Raw genomic sequence first — 26,738 nt, 5'->3', positions numbered from 1 at the left:
GAGCATGATTCTCTGATTGACATTCCAGTGCACCAATCACGTTACAATCACACTAGAACATTGTTATTAACATTGTGACTCAACACACAAACCAAAAGGCAAAGAGAAAGGCTGATCAAGCCCCTTACAACTACTTTACCCCTGCATCAAAACCTCCACTGTTTAGGGGGACCAATGCTGGCGTAACATGAACTCATAACACAAGTTACGAAAAAAATGCACTGCTCGCATATAACAAAATGCCCTCTATTATCAAATCTTGTCATTTACTAATACCCAACCATTTTTTCCCTAGCAGGAGGCGATTTACATTTAAATAAGAAACACATTTAGATATGGGCATTTGCATAAGAATAAAGAATCACAAGGTTAAGAAGTGAATAGGATAAACCCTATGAGACTGCACTCACTTCTTCTGTCCTGTCTGTATGCCCTGGGCGGCACAAGAGTAGTTCCCGATCTGGCCACCAAAGCCAATTGCCATGGCGATGTCGCAGTCGTCCACAGCAACGACTGCCACCTTCTCTCCTGATGGTCCGTGGGGGATGCCAAGGCGACCAATATTGGGCTGGAAAGAGAAGGGAGGTCATATGAAATGTAAGGACGTCACAGCTAATAAACTAAGGTACCAATATCCAGTGAGAAAATTGGGGCTTTCAGCCATACAAGTGAGGAACCATACTGTCATTCTCGGAAGGGGAACAGCTTCTCGATGACTAATGAAGGTCATGGTCTGATGGTCATGGTTTTCCCTTTTTGAAGCGCGGGACTGTTTGTTTGGTGCAACAGTATTTGGAGACAGCAAGAACCCCTGGGCTCAAGCCCAGTGTGAAGAGGCTGTTTATCGCTCAGTGAAGCTGTTGATTGTTGGGAGTGTAATTGGATCATCAGATCGGGACACTGGTGGGTGAAGACATACCATAGACTGAGAACGCCATCCTCTGTCAAATCCTCCTCTGGGACCCCAGTTTCCACCAATTGGCCACAACAATTGGAGATATCATCAGCAACTGTCAGTGTTAACCCCCCTGCAACTCGTCTCACGGTGCTTTATCAAGCTATTGACACCACATCCACTGTGTTCTCCCCAAGCAGCGTCACGTTCAGTGACCTTGTGTCACCTCAATGTGTATCTGTGCGTGCAAATGCACAATTTGTATGTGTGTTTCTATCAAACTGTATGTCTGTGTGTGTGTCTGTCTGTTTGGACCTTTGATCTCTTTCCTGTGGGGATGTGACATTGCAGGGAGGATGACCTATGCAACTGCAGGTGTGACAGGAAGAGGTATAACAATATTGTAGGAACAGTTTCTTTTAGAGGTGCATGCTGGTACTTTAGCACAAACCAAACACAATTGCTCATTGTAATGTGTTTAAGAGTAATCTCCCTGGTGGAAATATCAGGCTAGTCACAATAACCACGTTACACCCCTCCTATAGTCATATAGACTACCATCAATCTCTGAGACACTTCCTAATTAATGACAGCATTCCAAGTGTCACAAGTCAAACGGGGGATGCCCATTGGGTGCTAAGAGTCGAGTTTCAGACAACTGATTACTCTAGCAGGGATGACATTCCACACAATGAGCATATCAGATTCCCTGGTGACATATTTACCTAAATATTCTGGGTTGATGGAAAATAACTGTTGGCCTTTCAAGCCCCATTGCCAGGATTCATGCCAAAAGCTACCAATATGTGATCAAAGCAACTTTGTTGTGAAGTCTCCAAATATCCCCTACTGAGTAACAGGATACGAATATGACTGTTACTTCTGAAAACACCTCCATTCAGGAATTGGGATGATCATTATAATTCCTACCAAGAGCATATTCCTGTTGGTGGGATTAAGCTCTTGGGAACGTCTGTCATCTACGTTTAATCTCCAGACGCCCAAGTCTTTATCTCTCTAATCTGTCAACTGTGTGTCTGCTAGTAGAGGTAGTGTTTCTGGCAAACATCACTTCTCCTCCTTCCCTCCACACTAGAGACATTACTTTGCCCTGCATTGTTGGTGCTCAGAGTTTAAGAATTCCACTGTACCATGTAATTACATCTGCAGGCCTGTAAATGTGACTATTAAAATGTCTAATATAATCTGTAAAACAAAGATGCCCTACTTTAACAGAGTTTAGCAGAGACCAACATTTAACTCAACCTTTTAGCAGACAATTCATTTAACTTTAAAAAAAAAACAATAGCAATTTTCCCATTAAACTGAAGAGACTTTTTGGCTCCACTGGTTTGTAGTTGAATGTAGACATGTTGATGTTTACCACTGTCCCTTTCCCCTTTTCTCTTGGTCATCTGTTCTGAACACGAAAACAACACCATGGAACAAAGATAAAGACGTATCACTCTTCTCTCCTCCAGACAAGCCTTGATAAATACAGACTTTCACTTTGGAATGGTGAGGACTATAATCTATAGTCTTGAAATGTGCCTAATGTACACCTACTGGACAATAAGCAAACACGAAGCATAAGTTCTAAGTAATGTTCCCTCAAAACATTTTCCTCACTGAGCAAATTTCAGGTCTGCTGAGCGCAAACTTGAACATTGTGAAAATTCTGTGCAACTTCCGGCGTGCGTTTACTCTGAACACTGAGGCTGTACCCGGTTTAATAGTTTTAATAGCGGTCAAGGCGGCTACTGTGGCTATTAAACCATAATGCAGGCCTACCTGAGTGGCCTTCCATTAAAAACAATGGAGAAAATGCATCCCATAACATTTGTAACATGGAAATAGCTGTTCTATCATTCAGCCTACAGTAGCAGGCAATGTGTGGTGTTCATTGTAGGCCTACATTCCATGAGACTACTGAAAAAAAACATGCAGGGCTTGACATGAACCTGTTTATCTACTTGTCCTTCAGACATGTAAGTGACTGAAAATGCTGTTGTGTTGTTTGATGCAAGAAACCATGCATCATTATTTCCATACCATTATTACAGAGAATCAGACAAATGATCCTATCCTCTGCCTATTGGCTACTCTCAAAATACAACACTGCCCCTTTAAGACAAAAAAAAAAGATTGTTGTGCTCTTGTAGGAAGCAATAACTCCCCCATTGCTGACTTTAAATAATCTATAACTGGGCTAATAACTCAGTAACTAGCAAAGGATATGAACAAATGTACAAACGTGCACATGTCACTACACGTACAGTACCAGTCAAAGTTTGGACACACCTACTCATTCAAGGGTTTTTCTTTATTTGTACTATTTTCTACATTGTAGAATAATAGTGAAGACATCAAAACTACGAAATAACACACATGGAATCATGTAGTAACCAAAAAAAGTGTTAAACAAATCAAAATAGATTTTAGATTCTTCAAAGTAGCCACCCTTTGTCTTGATGACAGCTTTGCACACTCTTGGCATTCTCTCAACCAGCTTCATTAGGTAGTCACCAGGAAGGCATTTCAATTAACAGGTGTGCCTAGTTAAAAGTTCATTTGATAGTGTTGACTAACGGGGAAAACTACAAAGTTGAGTGAAGTTCAATCTCGTGCTTCTCTGCGCAGGCTGATATTTCTTCTGCTGGGCTCCCGTGAACACGCGCAGCTTAGGGGGAACATTGGTCCTGAGGCTAGGTTACAACACAGGCTATATGATCGGCAGTTTGGTAATAGGCACCGCTAGGTTTACACAGTACACTGAGCAATGTGAAAGCATCATAGTAAAAGACCACAGGCCCTGGGGAGAAATGAATCATGAAGTCATTCTGTTGACAGAGGAGAGGCCTGAACATTGTACTACAATGTAGCTACTGCAAAACTAACATTGTCTTGCTCTTTTCACACAATACATTCTACCCAGTTCAAAAGTTTCCATATTTGCATACTGAATTGAAATATCTGGATTATGGATCAATCACAAATGCCTGCTGCACTCCACACTACTTTACATAGTTCTGGCCTTCATTAATAACGCCAGAGTAACATAGATGCGACTCTTTGGGCATCTGTTTCTTTTATCCCTCTTTTCTCATGGTTGGGCTGTGGGGGGGTAGATAAAAAAGGTTGTAAATTGACTGTGTTGGCCGTCTGTTTGTGCTGTTCTGGTTTATCTTTCAGACATCTAGGCTCTGACAGAAGGGACCTGGAAGACTGTTGTTGCAGAGCTCTGGACTGTTTGGTTTGGCACTATGTTTAATATGAGAGAGGGCATACTCAGAATAGAGCTCTTACGAGACGAATTATAGCAAAACTACTGTAAAGTATACAAGATCTCCCTTGTTGTTGCCATATACAGGCTGCATTCTATTCACATTATGTCACCATGTCAAGGTCAACCCAAACAACAGGAACTCAGTGACATTTGTTCCCCTCTCTTTTCCACACATTCCAAACAAACACTATCATACATTCACAGACAGTAATCATGTGTGTTCCATCTTCCTGTCCACTAGGAAAGCCTGAGTACAAAACGATCACTAAAACAATGCTTTTAGCGTATCTTCTCCAGAATGTGCAGAATGAGCTGAATGATGAACATTCTAAACCATGTCTGTATGTGTGTGTGTGTGTGTGTGTGTGTGCGTATGTGTGTGTGTGTGTGTGTGTCTGCATAAGTGCGTGTATGCGTGTGCATATGATGCAGATGGTGCATGCCACGGCTGTGAAGGCCAGAATGAACTAGACAAAACAACTAGCTGCTCTATCCCTCTTTTGTATTGAGAGTGAAAGCACAGAATTTCTAAACCCAGGGGCGCAACATCACCAGACTGCTGGGAACCCTTGGGATGCAGACCAAGCAGACCAGGCCGGGATTTTGAGAAGTCAATGAGAGAAGTGAAACATTCTTTCTCAGATGTACATTTTCTTGAAATATAAAGACATAACCTAGATTCGAGCCAATGTCTTAAGTAGTTGAACTTGTTATTACTCCAACCTCGTTAAACTGACAATCTGACACATTTAGATTTTCATTAAAAACAACTTTATATGGAAGAAGTGCCCTTAATTAGATGGCCTGCAAATGCACAGTTTGGCGCAAAATTACCTGTTAAACCCGATTATGTGTTTCTACTCATGAGCTTAGGTAGCCAACGTCGACATGATCGCCTACAAGTGTGATCAGGGATTTCCATTGGAGAAGCAGTTTAAGCCTAACTTTATACTGTACTGTCTTAAAGCTAGTGGTGAAACGGTACACAAAACTCACGGTTCGGTACGATACAGTACAGTGGTGTCACGGTTCGGTACGATACGGTACAGTGGTGTCACGGTTCGGTACGGTACGGTACAGTGGTGTCACGGTTCGGTACGATACGGTACAGTGGTGTCACGGTTCGGTACGATACGGTACAGTGGTGTCACGGTTCGGTACGGTACGGTACAGTGGTGTCACGGTTCGGTACGATACGGTACAGTGGTGTCACGGTTCGGTACGATACGGTACAGTGGTGTCACGGTTCGGTACGATACGGTACAGTGGTGTCACGGTTCGGTACGATACGGTACAGTGGTGTCACGGTTCTGTACGATACGGTACAGTGGTGTCACGGTTCGGTACGGTACGGTACAGTGGTGTCACGGTTCGGTACGATACGGTACAGTGGTGTCACGGTTCGGTACGATACGGTACAGTGGTGTCACGGTTCGGTACGGTACGGTACAGTGGTGTCACGGTTCGGTACGATACGGTACAGTGGTGTCACGGTTCTGTACGATACGGTACAGTGGTGTCACGGTTCGGTACGATACGGTACAGTGGTGTCACGGTTCGGTACGATACGGTACAGTGGTGTCACGGTTCGGTACGATACGGTACAGTGGTGTCACGGTTCGGTACGGTTTCGATACATCGACAAAATAAACGCCTGAGAAATATGTCATTTTTATTTAGATTTTCGATTTATTATAATAGTAAACAGGGTAGCTTGAATTCCCAGGAGCAGATGGAAACGAAGGGGCAACAAAAAACAGCAGTGCCTGCCTTATAACATGAAATAAAATATTAAAACAGAACTTCAACAAGAGTGTATAGTCCAGCAGCATATATCAACATTAAGTCACATAGCAGTGCCTTAACCTGTTGTAACTACCCAAAAACATTTTTATCAGATTTCCAAGTTTTTATTTAAGAAGATTAGTCTATCCACATTATTTACAGTGAGCACAGATCGGCTTGCTGTGACAATGTTAGCCGATGTGGAGAAAACCCTCTCACCAGCGACAGAGGTCCCAGACACAGCCAGGTAGCACCTTGCTAACATGGCAACATGAGGGTATATTAACTCTTTGGTTTTCCACCATGTAAGTGGGTGGATCAGCATCCAGGGGAATACAGTCCACTTCCCTGTATGAGGTCACCTCCCCCTCTATGACCTTGATCTTTGACTCCTCTTGACCCTGCTCCTGGGTCGTGAACAACTCCCCAAAAAGCTCAGCCATGGCAGACTTGTTTTCTGGAGGAGAACCCCCGTCGTCTGCCGTCTCTGGAGAGGGGTTGGCTCCTGTGGTATCTGTGGCCTGACCCTGCAGAATTAAATGAGATGAAAATTACTATTACTATGTGGCTTTAAATATATCAAAAATATGGTTTAAAATAATATTTATTGTTAGAAATATTACATCAGACACTATTATAACAATTACAATTATTACTTTATAATTAATTGTTAAATCACTAATTAATAAAATAATAAATGTCACATTAACAAAATAAATACAATACCTGCTGTGAGTTCATTGTAGACTCTCAGACGAGCAGCAGCATCCAGGTGCAGCAGGGACTTGAACCGGGGATCCAAAGCGGTGCTCTTGTGTAAGAAGTATTGTACACCAGGGTCAGCATATATAGGCTCCAGGTTAACTCTGATAGCAGTCTTGACATCCCTTACTGCCGGGTCATCATCATCAGATGCCACTATTGATTTCAGGATCATTGCTTTCATAAGCAGGGCCATGGAAACTAGTGGAATGATGGAAGGCTCTCAGCGCAGATCACTGTTTTCAGAGGTTTCCACACTTTGATAACTTCCTCTGCTTGTCTTATGTCATTTTCAGACAAAGTCACAATATCTTTGACATTCTTCCTCACAGCTTGATCAGTCAGTGTAGAATACCCTGTGACTTTCTGCTCAAGGTTTCTCTCAACCATGTCATGGCTTGAATTCCATCTAGTAGGGACATCTTGGATTAGTTTGTGGTTTGGCAGCTCCAGCATCTCCTGTTTGTCTTGAAAACATGTGCAGCAGTTGTGCTTTTATGACAGAAGGATACCACCTTCCTGATCGTTGCTAGGAGACGAGAGATTGGATTCACTGACAATGCTTTTTGAGATGTTAGATTAAAAACGAGTAGAGCATCATATCTGTTGCCCCAATCCAGGTAGCGCAACTGTATTTACAACATTTCTAGCGTTGTCAGTGGTCACAGTAATCGTTACATGTTTGTGTCCCTCTCCAACTTCCACACTGCAACGACGTCCCTCTGCTCTTCCCCCAAGTTCACACTGGTGTGACTACTCTCAAGGGGACGTGTTTGAAGGACATGGCTTTTTAACTCCCACTCTGCCGTAATGAAATGAGCCGTTACAGTAAGGTTGCTCTATTTAGCTCTAGACGTCCAACTGTTTGTTAGAGCAACAGGCCGCGTTTCTGACAACTCACTCTCAAGTTGTTCTTTTGTTTTTTTGTAGAAGGCAGGTATTCATGTCTGGGCAAAATGTGTACGGGGAGAAAAATTGAAGCGCGGCTCGATCACTTTAAACATGTCTCTGAACCCCGCATTCTCTACCACAGAGAAAGGTCTCATATCTGCCGCTATGAATTTTGCTGTTGTTTCGTTGATTTCTTTATCCCTACCGGAGTCAGACGCATATTGTTGCCTGAAGGCCGTGGGGAGAAGTGGTTGCCGTTTCATTTTTTCGCCCAGTCCCACCGATTGGTATTCAGTAGTCATGTTACTCGTATTTTATCAGCAATGAACAGAGCCTACATGTAGATGTTATATCCACCACTCTAACAGGTCCCAGTAATGAACAGAGTACATGTTGAGATGTTATATGATGTAACAGGCTATCAAATGAACAGAGCCTCATGTTAGATGTTATATCCACCACTCGAACAGGCTATCAGCAATGAACAGAGCCTACATGTAGATGTTATATCCACCACTCTAACAGGCTATCAGTAATGAACAGAGCCTACATGTTGTAGATGTTATATCCACCACTCTAACAGGCTATCAGTAATGAACAGAGCCTACATGTAGATGTTATATCCACCACTCTAACAGGTTATCAGTAATGAACAGAGCCTACATGTTGTAGATGTTATATCCACCACTCTAACAGGTTATCAGTAATGAACAGAGCCTACATGTAGATGTTAACAGGTCAGTAATGTTATATCCACCACTCTAACAGGCTATCAGTAATGAACAGAGCCTACATGTAGATGTTATATCCACCACTCTAACAGGCTATCAGTAATGAACAGAGCCTACATGTTGTAGATGTTATATCCACCACTCTAACAGGCTATCAGTAATGAACAGAGCCTACATGTAGATGTTATATCCACCACTCTAACAGGCTATCAGTAATGAACAGAGCCTACATGTAGATGTTATATCCACCACTAACAGGCTATCTGTAATGAACAGAGCCTACATGTTGTAGATGTTATATCCACCACTCTAACAGGCTATCAGTAATGAACAGAGCCTACATGTAGATGTTATATCCACCACTCTAACAGGCTATCAGTAATGAACAGAGCCTACATGTAGATGTTATATCCACCACTCTAACAGGCTATCAGTAATGAACAGAGCCTACATGTTGTAGATGTTATATCCACCACTCTAACAGGCTATCAGTAATGAACAGAGCCTACATGTAGATGTTATATCCACCACTCTAACAGGCTATCAGTAATGAACAGAGCCTACATAACAGGTTGTAGATGTTAGATATCCACCACTCTAACAGGCTATCAGTAATGAACAGAGCCTACATGTAGATGTTATATCCACCACTCTAACAGGCTATCAGTAATGAACAGAGCCTACATGTAGATGTTATATCCACCACTAACAGGCTATCAGTAATGAACAGAGCCTACATGTAGATGTTATATCCACCACTCTAACAGGCTATCAGTAATGAACAGAGCCTACATGTAGATGTTATATCCACCACTCTAACAGGCTATCAGTAATGAACAGAGCCTACATGTTGTAGATGTTATATCCACTAACACTATCTAACAGGCTATCAGTAATAATGAACAGAGCCTACATGTAGATGTTATATCCACCACTCTAACAGGTTATCAGTAATGAACAGAGCCTACATGTTGTAGATGTTATATCCACCACTCTAACAGGCTATCAGTAATGAACAGAGCCTACATGTAGATGTTATATCCACCACTCTAACAGGTTATCAGTAATGAACAGAGCCTACATGTAGATGTTATATCCACCACTCTAACAGGCTATCAGTAATGAACAGAGCCTACATGTAGATGTTATATCCACCACTCTAACAGGTTATCAGTAATGAACAGAGCCTACATGTAGATGTTATATCCACCACTCTAACAGGCTATCAGTAATGAACAGAGCCTACATGTAGATGTTATATCCACCACTCTAACAGGCTATCAGTAATGAACAGAGCCTACATGTAGATGTTATATCCACCACTCTAACAGGTTATCAGCAATGAACAGAGCCTACATGTTGTAGATGTTATATCCACCACTCTAACAGGCTATCAGCAATGAACAGAGCCTACATGTAGATGTTATATCCACCACTCTAACAGGCTATCAGTAATGAACAGAGCCTACATGTTGTAGATGTTATATCCACCACTCTAACAGGCTATCAGCAATGAACAGAACCTACATGTTGTAGATGTTAAATCCACCACTCTAACAGGCTATCAGTAATGAACAGAGCCTACATGTAGATGTTATATCCACCACTCTAACAGGCTATCAGTAATGAACAGAGCCTACATGTAGATGTTATATCCACCACTCTAACAGGCTATCAGTAATGAACAGAGCCTACATGTAGATGTTATATCCACCACTCTAACAGGTTATCAGTAATGAACAGAGCCTACATGTTGTAGATGTTATATCCACCACCCTAACAGGCTATCAGTAATGAACAGAGCCTACATGTAGATGTTATATCCACCATATCAGTAATGAACAGACCACATGTAGATGTTATATCTAACAGGTTATCAGTAATGAACAGAGCCTACATGTAGATGTTATATCCACCACTCTAACAGGCTATCAGCAATGAACAGAACCTACAGTAATGAACAGAGCCTACATGTAGATGTTATATCCACCACTCTAACAGGCTATCAGTAATGAACAGAGCCTACATGTAGATGTTATATCCACCACTCTAACAGGTTATCAGCAATGAACAGAGCCTACATGTTGTAGATGTTATATCCACCACTCTAACAGGCTATCAGCAATGAACAGAGCCTACATGTAGATGTTATATCCACCACTCTAACAGGCTATCAGTAATGAACAGAGCCTACATGTTGTAGATGTTATATCCACCACTCTAACAGGCTATCAGCAATGAACAGAACCTACATGTTGTAGATGTTAAATCCACCACTCTAACAGGCTATCAGTAATGAACAGAGCCTACATGTAGATGTTATATCCACCACTCTAACAGGCTATCAGTAATGAACAGAGCCTACATGTAGATGTTATATCCACCACTCTAACAGGCTATCAGTAATGAACAGAGCCTACATGTTGTAGATGTTATATCCACCACTCTAACAGGCTATCAGTAATGAACAGAGCCTACATGTAGATGTTATATCCACCACTCTAACAGGTTATCAGCAATGAACAGAGCCTACATGTTGTAGATGTTATATCCACCACTCGTTGGCAATCCCCGTTATAGTTTACAGGGAAACCGAAATGTTCCCAGATGGCAGACCTGAATGATACTGGGGCGTCTTCAACTTCTTGGTCGCCATGTTGCTCCTTTGCATTTAACTAACTAATAATTCCTTCATAAGTTAATTGCTGCTACCACGGTCTCTCAGCTCTGTTCCTTCATAAGTTAATTGCTACTACCACGGTCTCTCAGCTCTGTTCCTTCATAAGTTAATTGCTACTACCACGGTCTCTCAGCTCTGTTCCTTCATAAGTTAATTGCTGCTACCACGGTCTCTCAGCTCTGTTCCTTCATAAGTTAATTGCTGCTACCACAGTCTCTCAGCTCTGTTCCTTCATAAGTTAATTTCTACTACCACGGTCTCTCAGCTCTGTTCCTTCATAAGTTAATTGCTGCTACCACGGTCTCTCAGCTCTGTTCCTTCATAAGTTAATTGCTACTACCACGGTCTCTCAGCTCTGTTCCTTCATAAGTTAATTGCTACTACCACGGTCTCTCAGCTCTGTTCCTTCATAAGTTAATTGCTGCTACCACGGTCTCTCAGCTCTGTTCCTTCATAAGTTAATTGCTGCTACGACGGCCTCTCAGCTCTGTTCCTTCATAAGTTAATTGCTGCTACCACGGTCTCTCAGCTCTGTTCCTTCATAAGTTAATTGCTGCTACCACGGTCTCTCAGCTCTGTTCCTTCATAAGTTAATTGCTGCTACCACGGTCTCTCAGCTCTGTTCCTTCATAAGTTAATTTCTGCTACCACGGTCTCTCAGCTCTGTTCCTTCATAAGATAATTGCTGCTACCACGGTCTCTCAGCTCTGTTCCTTCATAAGTTAATTGCTGCTACCACGGTCTCTCAGCTCTGTTCCTTCATAAGTTAATTGCTGCTACCACGGTCTCTCAGCTCTGTTCCTTCATAAGTTAATTGCTGCTACCACGGTCTCTCAGCTCTGTTCCTTCATAAGATAATTGCTGCTACCACGGTCTCTCAGCTCTGTTCCTTCATAAGTTAATTGCTGCTACCACGGTCTCTCAGCTCTGTTCCTTCATAAGTTAATTGCTGCTACCACGGTCTCTCAGCTCTGTTCCTTCATAAGTTAATTGCTGCTACCACGGTCTCTCAGCTCTGTTCCTTCATAAGTTAATTGCTGCTACGACGGTCTCTCAGCTCTGTTCCTTCATAAGTTAATTGCTGCTACCACGGTCTCTCAGCTCTGTTCCTTCATAAGTTAATTGCTGCTACCACGGTCTCTCAGCTCTGTTCCGTCATAAGTTAATTGCTACTACAACGGTCTCTCAGCTCTGTTCCTTCATAAGTTAATTGCTGCTACCACGGTCTCTCAGCTCTGTTCCTTCATAAGTTAATTGCTGCTACCACGGTCTCTCAGCTCTGTTCCTTCATAAGTTAATTGCTACTACAACGGTCTCTCAGCTCTGTTCCTTCATAAGTTAATTGCTGCTACCACGGTCTCTCAGCTCTGTTCCTTCATAAGTTAATTGCTACTACAACGGTCTCTCAGCTCTGTTCCTTCATAAGTTAATTGCTGCTACCACGGTCTCTCAGCTCTGTTCCTTCATAAGTTAATTGCTACTACAACGGTCTCTCAGCTCTGTTCCTTCATAAGTTAATTGCTGCTACCATGGTCTCTCAGCTCTGTTCCTTCATAAGTTAATTGCGACTACAACGGTCTCTCAGCTCTATTCCTTCATAAGTTAATTGCTGCTACCACGGTCTCTCAGCTCTGTTCCTTCATAAGTTAATTGCTACTACAACGGTCTCTCAGCTCTGTTCCTTCATAAGTTAATTGCTGCTACCACGGTCTCTCAGCTCTGTTCCTTCATAAGTTAATTTCTGCTACCACGGTCTCTCAGCTCTGTTCCTTCATAAGTTAATTGCTACTACAACGGCCTCTCAGCTCTGTTCCTTCATAAGTTAATTGCTGCTACCACGGTCTCTCAGCTCTGTTCCTTCATAAGTTAATTGCTGCTACCACGGTCTCTCAGCTCTGTTCCTTCATAAGTTAATTGCTACTACCACGGTCTCTCAGCTCTGTTCTCGCTGGAGTGAAATAACTAATGAGCTGCAGACAACTATAAACAACTTTATTACTATGTGGATATTTTTCACACGTTAATTTGTACGCCATTGGTTTATGCAATAATATTTTTTTTACAATGAAATATATATATATTTTCCTAGCTATAATATATGATTCATGTATTGTTCGGTTCACAGTGCGTACCGAACCGTGCACCGTGGACCTTGTACCGAACGGTTCAATACGAATACACCTACAATTTCACCCCTACTTAAAACCCTTTCCTGCAGTCGAAATGACCAAAGCGCCCTCTATTGGCCTAATAGAGCGAAGTTATTCATATTTTTTTTTACAATTTCATAATTAATACACTTTTTAAAAATTTCACGCAGAGAATCTGCTGTTTCTATTTCAAATGGTTTTGTTATATTTCAGTCTTCTGTGATGGATATAAACTGTAATATTGGGATGCAAACTCAAAATGTATTACATTTCAACTCTATATCTGACATGGTACAGTCCTCTTTTTTTAAGCCCATAAGGGTGTGAGGTGTATACTTTGTAGATTTGTATAAGTTTACCAAGAAACACTGTGTCATTGGGAATTGTTCAAATATTTCAAGTTCTGCTAGATAGTCACAAAGAAAATGTTCAATCAACATACCAAAAAAAAGGGATTCAACTGAAGTTTCAAACCAATCCACATTTAATCCTCTTTCCCGATCTATAATGATATTTCAAAATCTTAGAAGAGACTAAATATGTTCTAGCAGTAGTTATACACAGCCAGGACTTTGTGGTGTATAACAGAGTAAATAGGTCACGGCTGGTGTCGTAGTGGGACCCCAAGCCCCTCACTGTCAGGGGCCGCCCCGAGAATGACCCAACGGGGGAAGAGTGCCCGGCCAGGGCTTGTGTGGCTCAATGGGGAGTGAACATGAAGTCAGGAGAGGGAGCAGTACTTTCTCAGCTGCCCCCAACATCACAGGACCACACAGAAAGAAACCAAGAAAGGCGGAATGGGCTTTAGTTAATAAGTACAATACATCACTTCACACCCACACTGCTTCTATCAGCTATTTATGTACATACTGCTCCAGTTAGGCTTGTTTCCCTTCAGCTTCAAAAATGTAGTCATTTGTTTGTAGAAAGATATTTCAGATATGTCTGTAAAATTGACTGAAACACATATTTATTTGAGACACTGTGCCACAAGTTTGGGGTCAATTCCATTTAAACTCCAGTCAATTCAGAAAGAAAACCAAATTGCAATTGGAATTTCAGTATACTTCCTAAATTGACTGGAGTTGAAAAGGAAGTGACCCAAACACTGTTAGATGTTGTACACATGAAAATGGAATTGACCGAAACCATATATCGGTGAACATATCGGAATCAGACGAGATTAGCTAAAAATGGCAACATCCGTATCGGCCAATGTCTAGTTTAACGCCCGATATGCAAAACCGATATCAAAGCTGACATGCATACCTATATGACGAAGGTACATGACGTGCATACCTATATAACGAAGGTACATAAAGTAATGACGCCATGTAAAGTTTTGCGCTATACGTGCAACACCCCATTCCTAAACTAGCCCACCATGTCTGCTGTGTGGATCGAGCAGTCAACAAGTCCAGCAGTCATTTGAAAGAGTAACAACATTTCAGCGAGACAACTCAAAGGCGAAATCCATTAAAGCCAAGATAATGGAATTCATTGCCCTTGACAATCAACCGTTCTCTGTCGTGGGGGATGTTGGCTTTCACCGACTGGTCGAGCACCGGTTAACACTACCAAGTGCGCTATTTTTCCGTTGTTGCTCTACCGGAGTTACACAGTAATAGCGTCAATGCTATTAGCTTAACGACATACCTACTATGGAAAGCCGTTTGGGTCTTTGAGTGTCAAAAAAGAGACAGTAGTACTGTCAAAGCTGTACAAAAAAGTCAGCTAACAAGCAAACACCATCCACGGACGATATACTTACAATACCGCGTTGGTAATAAAGCATCATTTGTTCGACCACAACTTCTGGGGTACCTAGCTAGCACCAATACAACCAGCCTGAAAACAATGACCAGTAGAAACTGCATACATTTTCATTATTCTTAGCAATGATTTAGGAATCATTGTGAGTAAGTATTAGCTAGGTTGCCACTTGTTGTTCGCCTGTTGAAATTCAACTTCAGTTCATGAAAATAAATAGCTAGCCAGCTACTTAACCCTGTTGCCCAGAGCTAACGTTATAAGCAGCCAGCTAGCTTCATCTGGCTTGTGAGGCTCGACCGGACCGGGTTATGTGTTGTGAAGCTAGCCACAATAAGGATTAGGCACAATAGTCAAATTTGCAGGTTGCCTTCATTAATAAAAATATGTAATTGACAGTGATGCAAATGAATACAAATAGTAGAATTATGCCATACTTTTATTTTGAAGTCTAACCGCAAATCCTTATTGTGGCTAGCTTAACATAGATGGGTTCGACCCAGCATTAATCAAATAAGAACTGTCTTATAAATTAGGGTTATTTTAGATGATGACACCTAGCTATATAGTTAGCTAGCTAACTATAGCTACTGAAACAGATTATGTTGTTTTGCTATGTTTTTGGGGAAGAATATTGTTTGCATCCATGAGCTAGCTAGCTTTTTTACGACCAGCACTGTAGGTGCGCAAGACAACTTTACCAGCATCATAGCATACGTATCGATGAATCTCTGTGACATATGAAATACGAGTGATAGTGTAATCAATGTGTAATAACTACTTAAAAATGTATGAACGCGTTCAATTATTATGTGACGTGCAGTCATATTTATGTCCTGATTGGTCAACAAACTTATTTGACACGTAAAATGTGTTATTTGACACGTCAAATAGTGTTAAATAGTATATTTTTTTACATGCAAAGACCCAAACGGAGTTCCTTAGAAATCCTGGTTAAGAATGAAACGACTGAACAAATGAACAACGAAACAGCACAGAAAGTAAGGGAAAGAAATAGGTTTTGATGATGTTTCACTGGTAATGGGGACATACAGTGCCTTGCGAAAGTATTCGGCCCCCTTGAACTTTGCGACCTTTTGCCACATTTCAGGCTTCAAACATAAAGATATAAAACTGTCTTTTTTTGTGAAGAATCAACAACAAGTGGGACACAATCATGAAGTGGAACGACATTTATTGGATATTTCAAACTTTTTTAACAAATCAAAAACTGAAAAATTGGGCGTGCAAAATTATTCAATTTTTTTGCTGCGATTACAGCTGTAAGTCGCTTGGGGTATGTCTCTATCAGTTTTGCACATCGAGAGACTGAAAAACAGCTTGTGCTCAGTGAGGTTGGATGGAGAGCATTTGTGAACAGCAGTTTTCAGTTCTTTCCACAGATTCTCGATTGGATTCAGGTCTGGACTTTGACTTGGCCATTCTAACACCTGGATATGTTTATTTTTGAACCATTCCATTGTAGATTTTGCTTTATGTTTTGGATCATTGTCTTGTTGGAAGACAAATCTCCGTCCCAGTCTCAGGTCTTTTGCAGACTCCATCAGGTTTTCTTCCAGAATAGTCCTGTATTTGGCTCCATCCATCTTCCCATCAATTTGAACCATCTTCCCTGTCCCTGCTGAAGAAAAGCAGGCCCAAACCATGATGCTGCCACCACCATGTTTGACAGTGGGGATGGTGTGTTCAGGGTGATGAGCTGTGTTGCTTTTACGCCAAACATAACGTTTTGCATTGTTGCCAAAAAGTTCAATTTTGGTTTCATCTGACCAGAGCACCTTCTTCCACATGTTTGGTGTGTCTCCCAGGTGGCTTATGGCAAACTTTAAACAACACTTTTTATGGATATCTTTAAGAAATGTCTTTCTTCTTGCCACTCTTCCATAAAGGCCAGATTTGTGCAATATACGACTGATTGTTGTCCTATGGACAAAGTCTCCCACCTCAGATCTTTGCAGTTCATCCAGAGTGATCATGGGCCTCTTGGCTGCATCTCTGATCAGACTTCTCCTTGTATGAGTTTAAAGTTTAGAGGGACGGCCAGGTCTTGGTAGATTTGCAGTGGTCTGATACTCCTTCCATTTCAATATTATCGCTTGCACAGTGCTCCTTGGGATGTTTAAAGCTTGGGAAATCTTTTTGTATCCAAATCCGGCTTTAAACTTCTTCACAACAGTATCTCGGACCTGCCTGGTGTGTTCCTTGTTCTTCATGATGCTCTCTGCGCTTTGAACGGACCTCTGAGACTATCACAGTGCAGGTGGATTTATACGGAGACTTACACAGGTGGATTGTCTTTATCATCATTAGTCATTTAGGTCAACATTGGATCATTCAGAGATCCTCACTGAACTTCTGGAGAGAGTTTGCTGCACTGAAAGTAAAGGGGCTGAATAATTTTGCACGCCCAATTTTTCTGTTTTTGATTTGTTAAAAAAAATTGAAATATCCAATAAATGTTGTTCCACTTCATGATTGTGTCCCACTTGTTGTTGATTCTTCACAAAAAATACCGTTTTATATCTTTATGTTTGAAGCCTGAAATGTGGCAAAAGGTCGCAAAGTTCAAGGGGGCCGAATACTTTCGCAAGGCACTGTATGTAAATTCCAACAAAATAAATTCTTATTTAGAATGACGGCCTACCCCGGCTAAACTCGGACGACGCTGGGCCAATTGTGCACCACCCTATGGGACTCCCAATCATGGCCTGATGTGATACAGCCAGGATTTGAACCAGGGACTATAGTGATGCCTCTTGCACTGAGATGCAGTGCCTTAGATCGCTGCGTCTACGTGTGTCACTATTGTAAAGTGACTATTCTACTGGATGTCATAAGGTGAATGCACCAATTTGTAAGTCGCTCTGGATAAGAGCGTCTGCTAAATGACTTAAATGTAAATGTAATGTAAATGTGTGTTAACTAATTAACTGTACTAGAATGCTTAAAAGGACACATTTTTTTTATATTGGTAATTGGAATCTTTTTTTTTTAACAAGGAAAATATTGGATATCAGTATCGGCCAAAAATGTCATATCGGTGAATTACCAATGTTAGCTGCTGTACACATGGGGAAATATATAAACCAGAAGACAGTCTAGGACCAGGCTCATGTTCTTACAGCTTACAAAATGATAGTGTATGTCTGCATATGACCAACTATGAATGTATGTATGTATGAGTAGGGGCACCTTAGTTCAGTCGTGGCCAAAAGTTTTGAGAATGACACAAATATTAATTTTCACAAAGTCTGCTGCCTCAGTTTGAATGATGGCAATTTGCATATACTCCAGAATGTTATGAAGAGTGATCAGATGAATTTCAATTAATTGCAAAGTTCCTCTTTGCCCTGCAAATGAACTGAATCCCCCAAAAACATTTCCACTGCATTTCAGCCCTGCCACAAAAGGACCAGCTGACATCATGTCAGTGATTCTCTCGTTAATAAAGGTGTGAGTGTTGAGGAGGACAAGGCTGGAGATCACTCTGTCATGTTGATTGAGTTTGAATAACAGACTGGAAGCTTCAAAAGGAGGGTGGTGCTTGGAATCATTGTTCTTCCTCTGTCATCCATGGCTACCTGCAAGGAAACACGTGCCGTCATCATTGCTTTTCACAAAAAGGGCTTCACAGGCAAGGATATTGCTGCCAGTAAGATTGCACCTAAATCAACAATTTATCGGATCATCAAGAACTTCAAGGAGAGCGGTTCAATTGTTGTGAAGAAGGCTTCAGGGAGTCCAAGAATGCCCGTCTCCTAAAGTTGATTCAGCTACGGGATCGGGGCACCACCAGTATAGAGCTGGCTCAGGATCTGTGCATCTGCACGCACAGTGAGGTGAACACTTTTGGAGGATGGCCTGGTGTCAAGAAGGGCAGCAAAGAAGCCACTTCTCTCCAGGAAACATGGTGAGCGCTACCATCAGTCCTGTGTCATGCCAACAGTAAAGCATCCTGAGACCATTCATGTGTGGGGTTGCTTCTCAGTCAAGGGAGTGGGCTCACTCACAATTTTGCCGAAGAACAAAGAATGGTACCAACACATCCTCCGAGAGCAACTTCTCCCAACAATCCAGGAACAGTTTGGTGACGAACAATGCCTTTCCAGCATGATGGAGCACCTTGCCATAAGGCAAAGTGATAACTAAGTGGCTCGGGGAACAAAACATCGATATTTTAGGTCCATGGCCAGGGAACTTCCCAGACCTTAATCCACTTTGAGAAGTTGTGGTCAATCCTCAAGAGGCGGGTGGACAAACAAAACCCCACAAATTCTGACAAACTCCAAGCATTGATTATGCAAGAATGGGCTGCCATCAGTCAGGATGTAGCCCAGAATTTAATTGACAGTATGCCAGGGCGGATTGCAGAGGTCTTGAAAAAGAAGGGTCAACACTGCAAATATTGACTCTTTGCATCAACTTCATGTAATTGTCAATAAAAGCCTTTGACACTTACGAAATACTTGTAATTATACTTCAGTATTCCATAGTAACATCTGGCAAAAATATCTAAACACACTGAAGCAGCAGACTTTGCGGAAATTAATATTTGTGTCATTCTCAAAACTTTTGGTCACGACTCTACATTCTCACATTTTCAAAGGTTTAGCCAGGCTAAAAACAACTAATATCTTTCCAGGAACAGTACTCTCAGTGGGTTCCATCTTTGAAGGTGACCATAATAACCTCCACTGCCCATAAACATAAAAAATCCTGCACAGAAAGCCCTGGATCCAGTAATACTTCTCTGCTGGAGGCCATCCCGTTTAGTTACACAGGCCTAACCCAGATTGTCTATCAAAACAAGAGAACAAAGCTCAAAATGGAATCTCAATAATGTTATTCTTTGTCAATACAACGGCCTCAAATCAACTCTAAAATCGCCCAAAACAAAGACTAGCGTGTCTGTTCCCATGACAACGTTTTCAAACTCTGGACTCTGTGTGGAGTTTGAGGAGGTTGGGGGGATAGTATGAGTGCACTACTTGAATGACCTTTGGCCTGGAGGTTTATGAGGGCACTTCATCTGGGTTAATAACATCCTAATCCTACTGGTGCCCTAGTAACTGTGATTGAAGGGTTTCTAAACAATGACCACCCCCTTCTCCCCCGCGCCCACCACACCACTCGTCACTTACCCCACAGACCAAGCGTGGTCTGGGTGAAGGCACGAAGCACAACAAGTAAACAGGGACATGCATCATTCTTTTAGTGATCAAATCTTATGTTATCATGATAGCCTCCACCTATCCAGGATGTGTGCTTACCTTGTTGTAGTAGTGTAGCTGTACTCTATGCCACTGACCATCACTGACCCCACTCAGGACAAAGGGTAATACGGTGGTTTTGGCTTCTCCTAGAGCAATGGAAACAGGACAAAGGAAACAGGAAAGAGTTTAATCGACACAGAATCCATTCCAACTGAGTTTGGCCCTTTTCATAGATACTTCCTCTCACTACTCTTTCTTTCTTTGAAGTCACAACCCTGAGCGTGTGACACCCAATGGCAGCCCTGCCACTTGGTTTGGTATAAAGCTGAGGGATGGGGCTGGGGAAGGTTTGGTATAAAGCTGAGGGATGCGGCTGGGGAAGGTTTGGTATAAAGCTGAGGGATGGGGCTGGGGAAGGTTTGGTAGAAAGCTGAGGGATGGGGCTGGGGAAGGTTTGGTAGAAAGCTGAGGGATGGGGATGGGGCTGGGGAAGGTTTGGTAGAAAGCTGAGGGATGGGGAAGGGGAATGTTTGGTAGAAAGCTGAGGGATGGGGAAGGGGAATGTTTGGTATAAAGCTGAGGGATGGGGAAGGGGAAGATTTGGTATAAAGCTGAGGGATGGGGAAGGGGAAGGTTTGGTAGAAAGCTGAGGGGTGGGGCTGGGGAAGGTTTGGTAGAAAGCTGAGGGGTGGGGCTGGGGAAGGTTTGGTAGAGAGCTGAGGGATGGGGAAGGGGAAGGTTTGGTAGAGAGCTGAGGGATGGGGAAGGGGAAGGTTTGGTAGAGAGCTGAGGGATGGGGACGGGGAAGGTTTGGTAGAGAGCTGAGGGATGGGGAAGGGGAAGGTTTGGTAGAAAGCTGAGGGATGGGGAAGGGGAAGGTTTGGTAGAGAGCTGAGGGATGGGGAAGGGGAAGGTTTTGTAGAAAGCTGAGGGATGGGGAAGGGGAAGGTTTGGTAGAAAGCTGAGGGATGGGGAAGGGGAAGGTTCAGAAAAACACAAACCTTTGGACCTCTTGAGTTATTTTAATATCGGTGCTACTGATCCAGATCAGTGAACACTACTTTAGTTAGATAGACTGTCGGTTAATGATTGTTTACCATGGCAGTAATTCCCTGCCAAACTCAACACAACACAGTCCATTGGGTGAACTGCATGATCACTGTTTACCCTCAATTTTCTTGGCTCCATAAACTCTGACCCCTGCCCAGTTGGTCAGAACCTCCCTGTTAATGAGATTTAGTATTTCACAGAGAGGGGGATAGGAGAGAGAAGTGAAGTGAAGCAAAGGGAACAGAGTAAATGGAAGAGTCTGGCGGCCATCTCTTTTCTGCATCCTTTACGTCCTTACCTGCTGAGAAGGTGAGCTGGATTTGATCCTCGATGATCTCCAAGGCCATGAAGTCGTGCTTCTCGTTAAACCTTCCGTTGTAAAGCAGCAGGGCATTCCTCTCTCTGGTGGCAAACCTGCAGGCCATACAGGAGGTCATACAGGAGCAAAGGTCACAGTGATTGTACAGTGCAGTACAGGCTTGGGGTAAAAAACATTTCAATTCCAGAAGTACAATGAAATTCTAACTCCAATTCCAAATTTTTTCCAATACTTTCAATTAGGAAAATTTGGAATTGGAAATGAATTTACTTTCTGAATTGACTGAAATTGAAATGGAATTGACCCTAACCCTGGTACAGTATATTATCAGCAGTATATTATCATTGATTATATACTATATTATTACTTATTAAACAGTACAATATATTATATTATCATTGATTATACAGTACAGTACACTGAGTGTACAAAATATTAAGAACATCTTCCTAATATTGAGTTGCCCTCAGAACAGCCTCAATTCGTCAGGGCATGGACTCTAAAAGGTGTCGAAAGTATTCCACAGGGATGCTGGCCCAAATTGACTCCAATGCTTCCCACAGTTGTGTCAAGTTGGTTGGATGTCCTTTGGGTGATGGACCATTCTTGATACACACGGGAAACTGTTGTGTGAAAAACAGTGCCTGGCACCTACTACCATACCCCGTTCAAAGGCACTTAAATATTTTGTCTTGCCCATTCACCCTCTGAATGGCACACATACACAATCCGTGTCTCAATTGTCTCAATGCTTAAACATGTCTTGAGGTAATGAAATAACAGGGGAGAGTGGGACACGTTGAGAGACAAATTAACCTGGGAAATAAAAGACAATGAGAGTGAAAAGGGAAAATTGAAAAAATAATCATATTGAACTAGAGACAATGAGAGGAGCAAAAGGAATTTGGAAAATTATGGAGGGAAGGAGGATTGGTGCGGACAGACATAGAACCAGAGCTAGTACTGGGAGCCATTCCGCTGTGTGTCATGAACCCTTTGGCACGTAGCGGGTACGGACACAAAGGTCAAAAGCCATATGGCACACGGCAGCGTCACAGGAAACCATGATCAACAAAGCCAAACATCTAGAGTCCCCTGGCTCCACACATCACTTCCTGTTTTTACCTTTGCCAGGGAACCTGAGCTGGACGCGAGGAAGAGATGTTTCACTACAGCCTTGATATATAAAATGTCACTCCAGGCAAGCTCTTAAACCTTTAAAGTATTTCAAATAAAAAATGAATACTATTTGAACCAATATCTGCACCTAACCACTGGATGAAATGGCTTGTGCTTCTTTCGTGAAAACAGAACAGAAATGTCAAGGCTGATGTACCAGCCCTGTGTTTCAGCCCTGTGTTTCAGCACGAGAATGAGGCAATGTGTATTTGTGATTCCATTGATACAGCCATTACTGCTTATTACAAAGGGTTGTATGTACAGTACCAGTCAAAAGTTTGGACACACCTACTCAATCTAGGTTTTTTCTTTATTTTTCCTATTTTTTTACATTGTAGAATAATAGTGAAGACATCACAACTATGAACTAACACATATGGAATCATATAGTGACCAAAAAATTGTTAAACAAATCAAAATTATATCCTTCAGCAATTTCAAAGAAGCCACTCTTTGCTTTGATGACAGCTCTGCACACTCTTGGCATTCTCTCAACCAGCTTCATGAGGAATGCTTTTCGAACAGTCTTGAAGGAGTTCCCACATATGATGAGCGCTTGTTGGCTGATTTTCCTTCACTCTGCAGTCCAACTTATCCCAAACTTTCTCAATTGGATTGAGGTCGGGTGGTTGTGGAGACCAGGTCATCTAATGCAGCACTCCCTCACTCTACTTCTTCGTCAAATAGCCCTTACACAGCCTGGAGGTGTGTTGGGAAATTGTCCTGTTGAAAAACAAAGGATAGTCCCACTAAGCGCAAACCAGATGGGATGATGTATCGCTGCAGAATGCTGTGGTAGCCATCCTGGTTAAGTGTGCCTTGAATTCTAAATAAATCACTGACAGTGTCAGCAAAGCACCCCCACACCATCACACCTCCTCCTCCATGCTTCACAGTGGGAACCACATATGCGGAGATCATCCGTACACCTACTATGCATCTCACAGCGGTTGGATGAGACCAAAGGACAGATTTCCACCGGTCTAATGTCCATTGCTCGTGGTTCTTGGCACAAGCAAGTGTCTACTTGTTATTGGTGTACTTTAGTCGTGGTTTCTTTGCAGCAATTCGACCATGACGTCCTGATTCACGCAGTCTCCTCTGAACAGTTGATGTTGAGATTTGTCAGTTACTTGAACTCTGTGATGCTGCAATTTTTGAGGCTGGTAACGCTAATCTGCAGCAGAGGTAACTGTGGGTCCTCATGAGAGCCAGTTTCATCATAACCTTTGATCGTTTTAGCGACTGCACTTGAAGAAACTTTCAAAGTTCTTGAAATGTTCCATTTTGACTGACCTTCATGTCTTTAAGTAATGGTGGACTATGGTTTATCTTTGCTTATTTGAGCTGTTCTTGCCATAATATGGACTTGGTCTTTTACCAAATAGGGCTATCTTCTGTATATCACCCCTACCTTGTGACAACACAACTGATTGGCTCAAACGCATTAAGAACTAAATAAATTCCACAAATTAACTTTTAACAAGGCACACCTGTTAATTTAAATGCATTCCAGGTGAAGCTCATGAAGCTGGTTGAGAGAATGCCAGCCCAGCTGTCACAAGGCAAGGGTAGTTATTTTGAATAATCTCAAATCTAAAATACATTTTGATTTGTTTAACACTTTTTTGTGTACTACATGATTCCATATGTGTTATTTCATAGTTTTGACGTCTTCACTATTATTCTACAATGTAGAAAATAGTAAAAAATATATAAAAACCCTTGAATGAGTAGATGTATCCAAACTTTTGACTGGTACTGTATATTCAGACATGGCGTTAGATGTGTACCATTTGGCTCAGTACTATGTAAAAAAAACTCCAGGTGTTTTTGAATGCAAAGAGAACCCCCCCCAAAAAGCCACTAATACACACGTACACATTATTATAGGGACATGTTATAAGACACATAGGTGTACTTACATGAAGGACACAGTGAAGTGAAACCTCTGCCGTAGCCCTCTGAAGGTGATGAAGGACTGGCCAGGGAAGCTGCGGGTGCTCATCTCACAATAGGGTTTCTGGTACTCCCCTGGGAGGCACTGGCACACAAACCCCCCCACCAGGAGATCCACACACCTGGCCCCGTTCTTACACACCCCCGGGACGCAACGGCCAGAGCGGGAGTTCACCTCACAATGCTCACCTGTAGGAAGGGAAAAGGAAACGGTCGGCCCAGGTGAGCAGGAGTTCACCTCACAATGCTCACCTGTAGGAAGGGAAAAGGAAACGGTCGGCCCAGGTGAGCGGGAGTTCACCTCACAATGCTCACCTGTAGGAAGGGAAAAGGAAACGGGAACCTGTAGGAAGGGAAAAGGAAACGGACGGCCCAGGTGAGCGGGAGTTCACCTCACAATGCTCACCTGTAGGAAGGGAAAAGGAAACGGGTGGCCCAGGTGGGCGGGAGTTCACCTCACAATGCTCACCTGTAGGAAGGGAAAAGGAAACGGTCGGCCCAGGTGAGCGGGAGTTCACCTCACAATGCTCACCTGTAGGAAGGGAAAAGGAAACGGGAGGCCCAGGTGAGCGGGAGTTCAACTCACAATGCTTACCTGTAGGAAGGAAAAGTAAACGGTGGCTCAGGTGGGCGGGGTTCACCTCACAATGCTCACATGTAGGAAGGGAAAAGGAAACGGTGGCCCAGGTGAGCGGGAGTTCACCTCACAATGCTCACCTGTAGGAAGGAAAAGGAAACGGTGGCCCAGGTGGGCGGGAGTTCACCTCACAATGCTCACCTGTAGGAAGGAAAAAGGAAACGGTGGCCCAGGTGGGCGGGAGTTCACCTCACAATGCTCACCTGTAGGAAGGGAAAAGGAAACGGTGGCCCAGGTGGGCGGGAGTTCACCTCACAATGCTCACCTGTAGGAAGGGAAAAGGAAACGGTGGCCCAGGTGAGCAGGAGTTCACCTCACAATGCTCACCTGTAGGAAGGAAAAGGAAACGGGTGGCCCAGGTGGGCGGGAGTTCACCTCACAATGCTCACCTGTAGGAAGGGAAAAGGAAACGGTCAGCCCAGGTGAGCGGGAGTTCACCTCACAATGCTCACCTGTAGGAAGGGAAAAGGAAACGGGAGGCCCAGGTGAGCGGGAGTTCAACTCACAATGCTTACCTGTAGGAAGGGAAAAGTAAACGGTGGCCCAGGTGGGCGGGGGTTCACCTCACAATGCTCACCTGTAGGAAGGGAAAAGGAAACGGTGGCCCAGGTGAGCGGGAGTTCACCTCACAATGCTCACCTGTAGGAAGGGAAAAGGAAACGGTGGCCCAGGTGGGCGGGAGTTCACCTCACAATGCTCACCTGTAGGAAGGAAAAAGGAAACGGTGGCCCAGGTGGGCGGGAGTTCACCTCACAATGCTCACCTGTAGGAAGGGAAAAGGAAACGGTGGCCCAGGTGGGCGGGAGTTCACCTCACAATGCTCACCTGTAGGAAGGGAAAAGGAAACGGTGGCCCAGGTGAGCAGGAGTTCACCTCACAATGCTCACCTGTAGGAAGGGAAAAGGAAACGGGTGGCCCAGGTGGGCGGGAGTTCACCTCACAATGCTTACCTGTAGGAAGGAAAAGGAAACGGTGGCCCAGGTGGGCGGGGTTCACCTCACAATGCTCACCTGTAGGAAGGGAAAAGGAAACGGTGGCCCAGGTGAGCGGGAGTTCACCTCACAATGCTCACCTGTAGGAAGGGAAAAGGAAACGGTCGGCCCAGGTGGGCGGGGGTTCACCTCACAATGCTCACCTGTAGGAAGGGAAAAGGAAACGGTGGCCCAGGTGGGCGGGGGTTCACCTCACAATGCTCACCTGTAGGAAGGGAAAAGGAAACGGTGGCCCAGGTGGGCGGGGGTTCACCTCACAATGCTTACCTGTAGGAAGGGAAAAGGAAACGGTGGCCCAGGTGGGCGGGAGTTCACCTCACAATGCTTACCTGTGGGAAGGGAAAAGGAAACGGTGGCCCAGGTGGGCGGGGGTTCACCTCACAATGCTCACCTGTAGGAAGGGAAAAGGAAACGGTGG

General features: G+C 43.2%; 1 protein-coding gene across 1 annotated transcript in view; it reads right to left on the bottom strand.

Annotated features, from left to right (window-relative positions):
• LOC118359328 (cadherin EGF LAG seven-pass G-type receptor 1) overlaps positions 1–26,738 on the bottom strand; it is a 118,545-nt gene that overhangs the window by 29,055 nt on the left and 62,752 nt on the right. The window contains exons 3-6 of the mRNA XM_035737830.2: positions 24,658–24,880; positions 21,533–21,648; positions 20,242–20,330; positions 411–568 (exon numbers count right to left, since the gene is read on the bottom strand). Of these exons, the coding sequence (XP_035593723.2) occupies positions 411–568; positions 20,242–20,330; positions 21,533–21,648; positions 24,658–24,880 (586 nt within the window). The remainder of the gene's footprint in view (positions 1–410; positions 569–20,241; positions 20,331–21,532; positions 21,649–24,657; positions 24,881–26,738) is intronic.

Source organism: Oncorhynchus keta, chromosome 26, assembly GCF_023373465.1.
Source record: "Oncorhynchus keta strain PuntledgeMale-10-30-2019 chromosome 26, Oket_V2, whole genome shotgun sequence".
In the NCBI taxonomy this organism is placed as follows: Eukaryota; Metazoa; Chordata; class Actinopteri; order Salmoniformes; family Salmonidae; genus Oncorhynchus; species Oncorhynchus keta.
The sequence above is the reverse complement of the archived record's forward strand: the minus strand, read 5'-3'. Positions and strand labels throughout refer to the sequence as shown.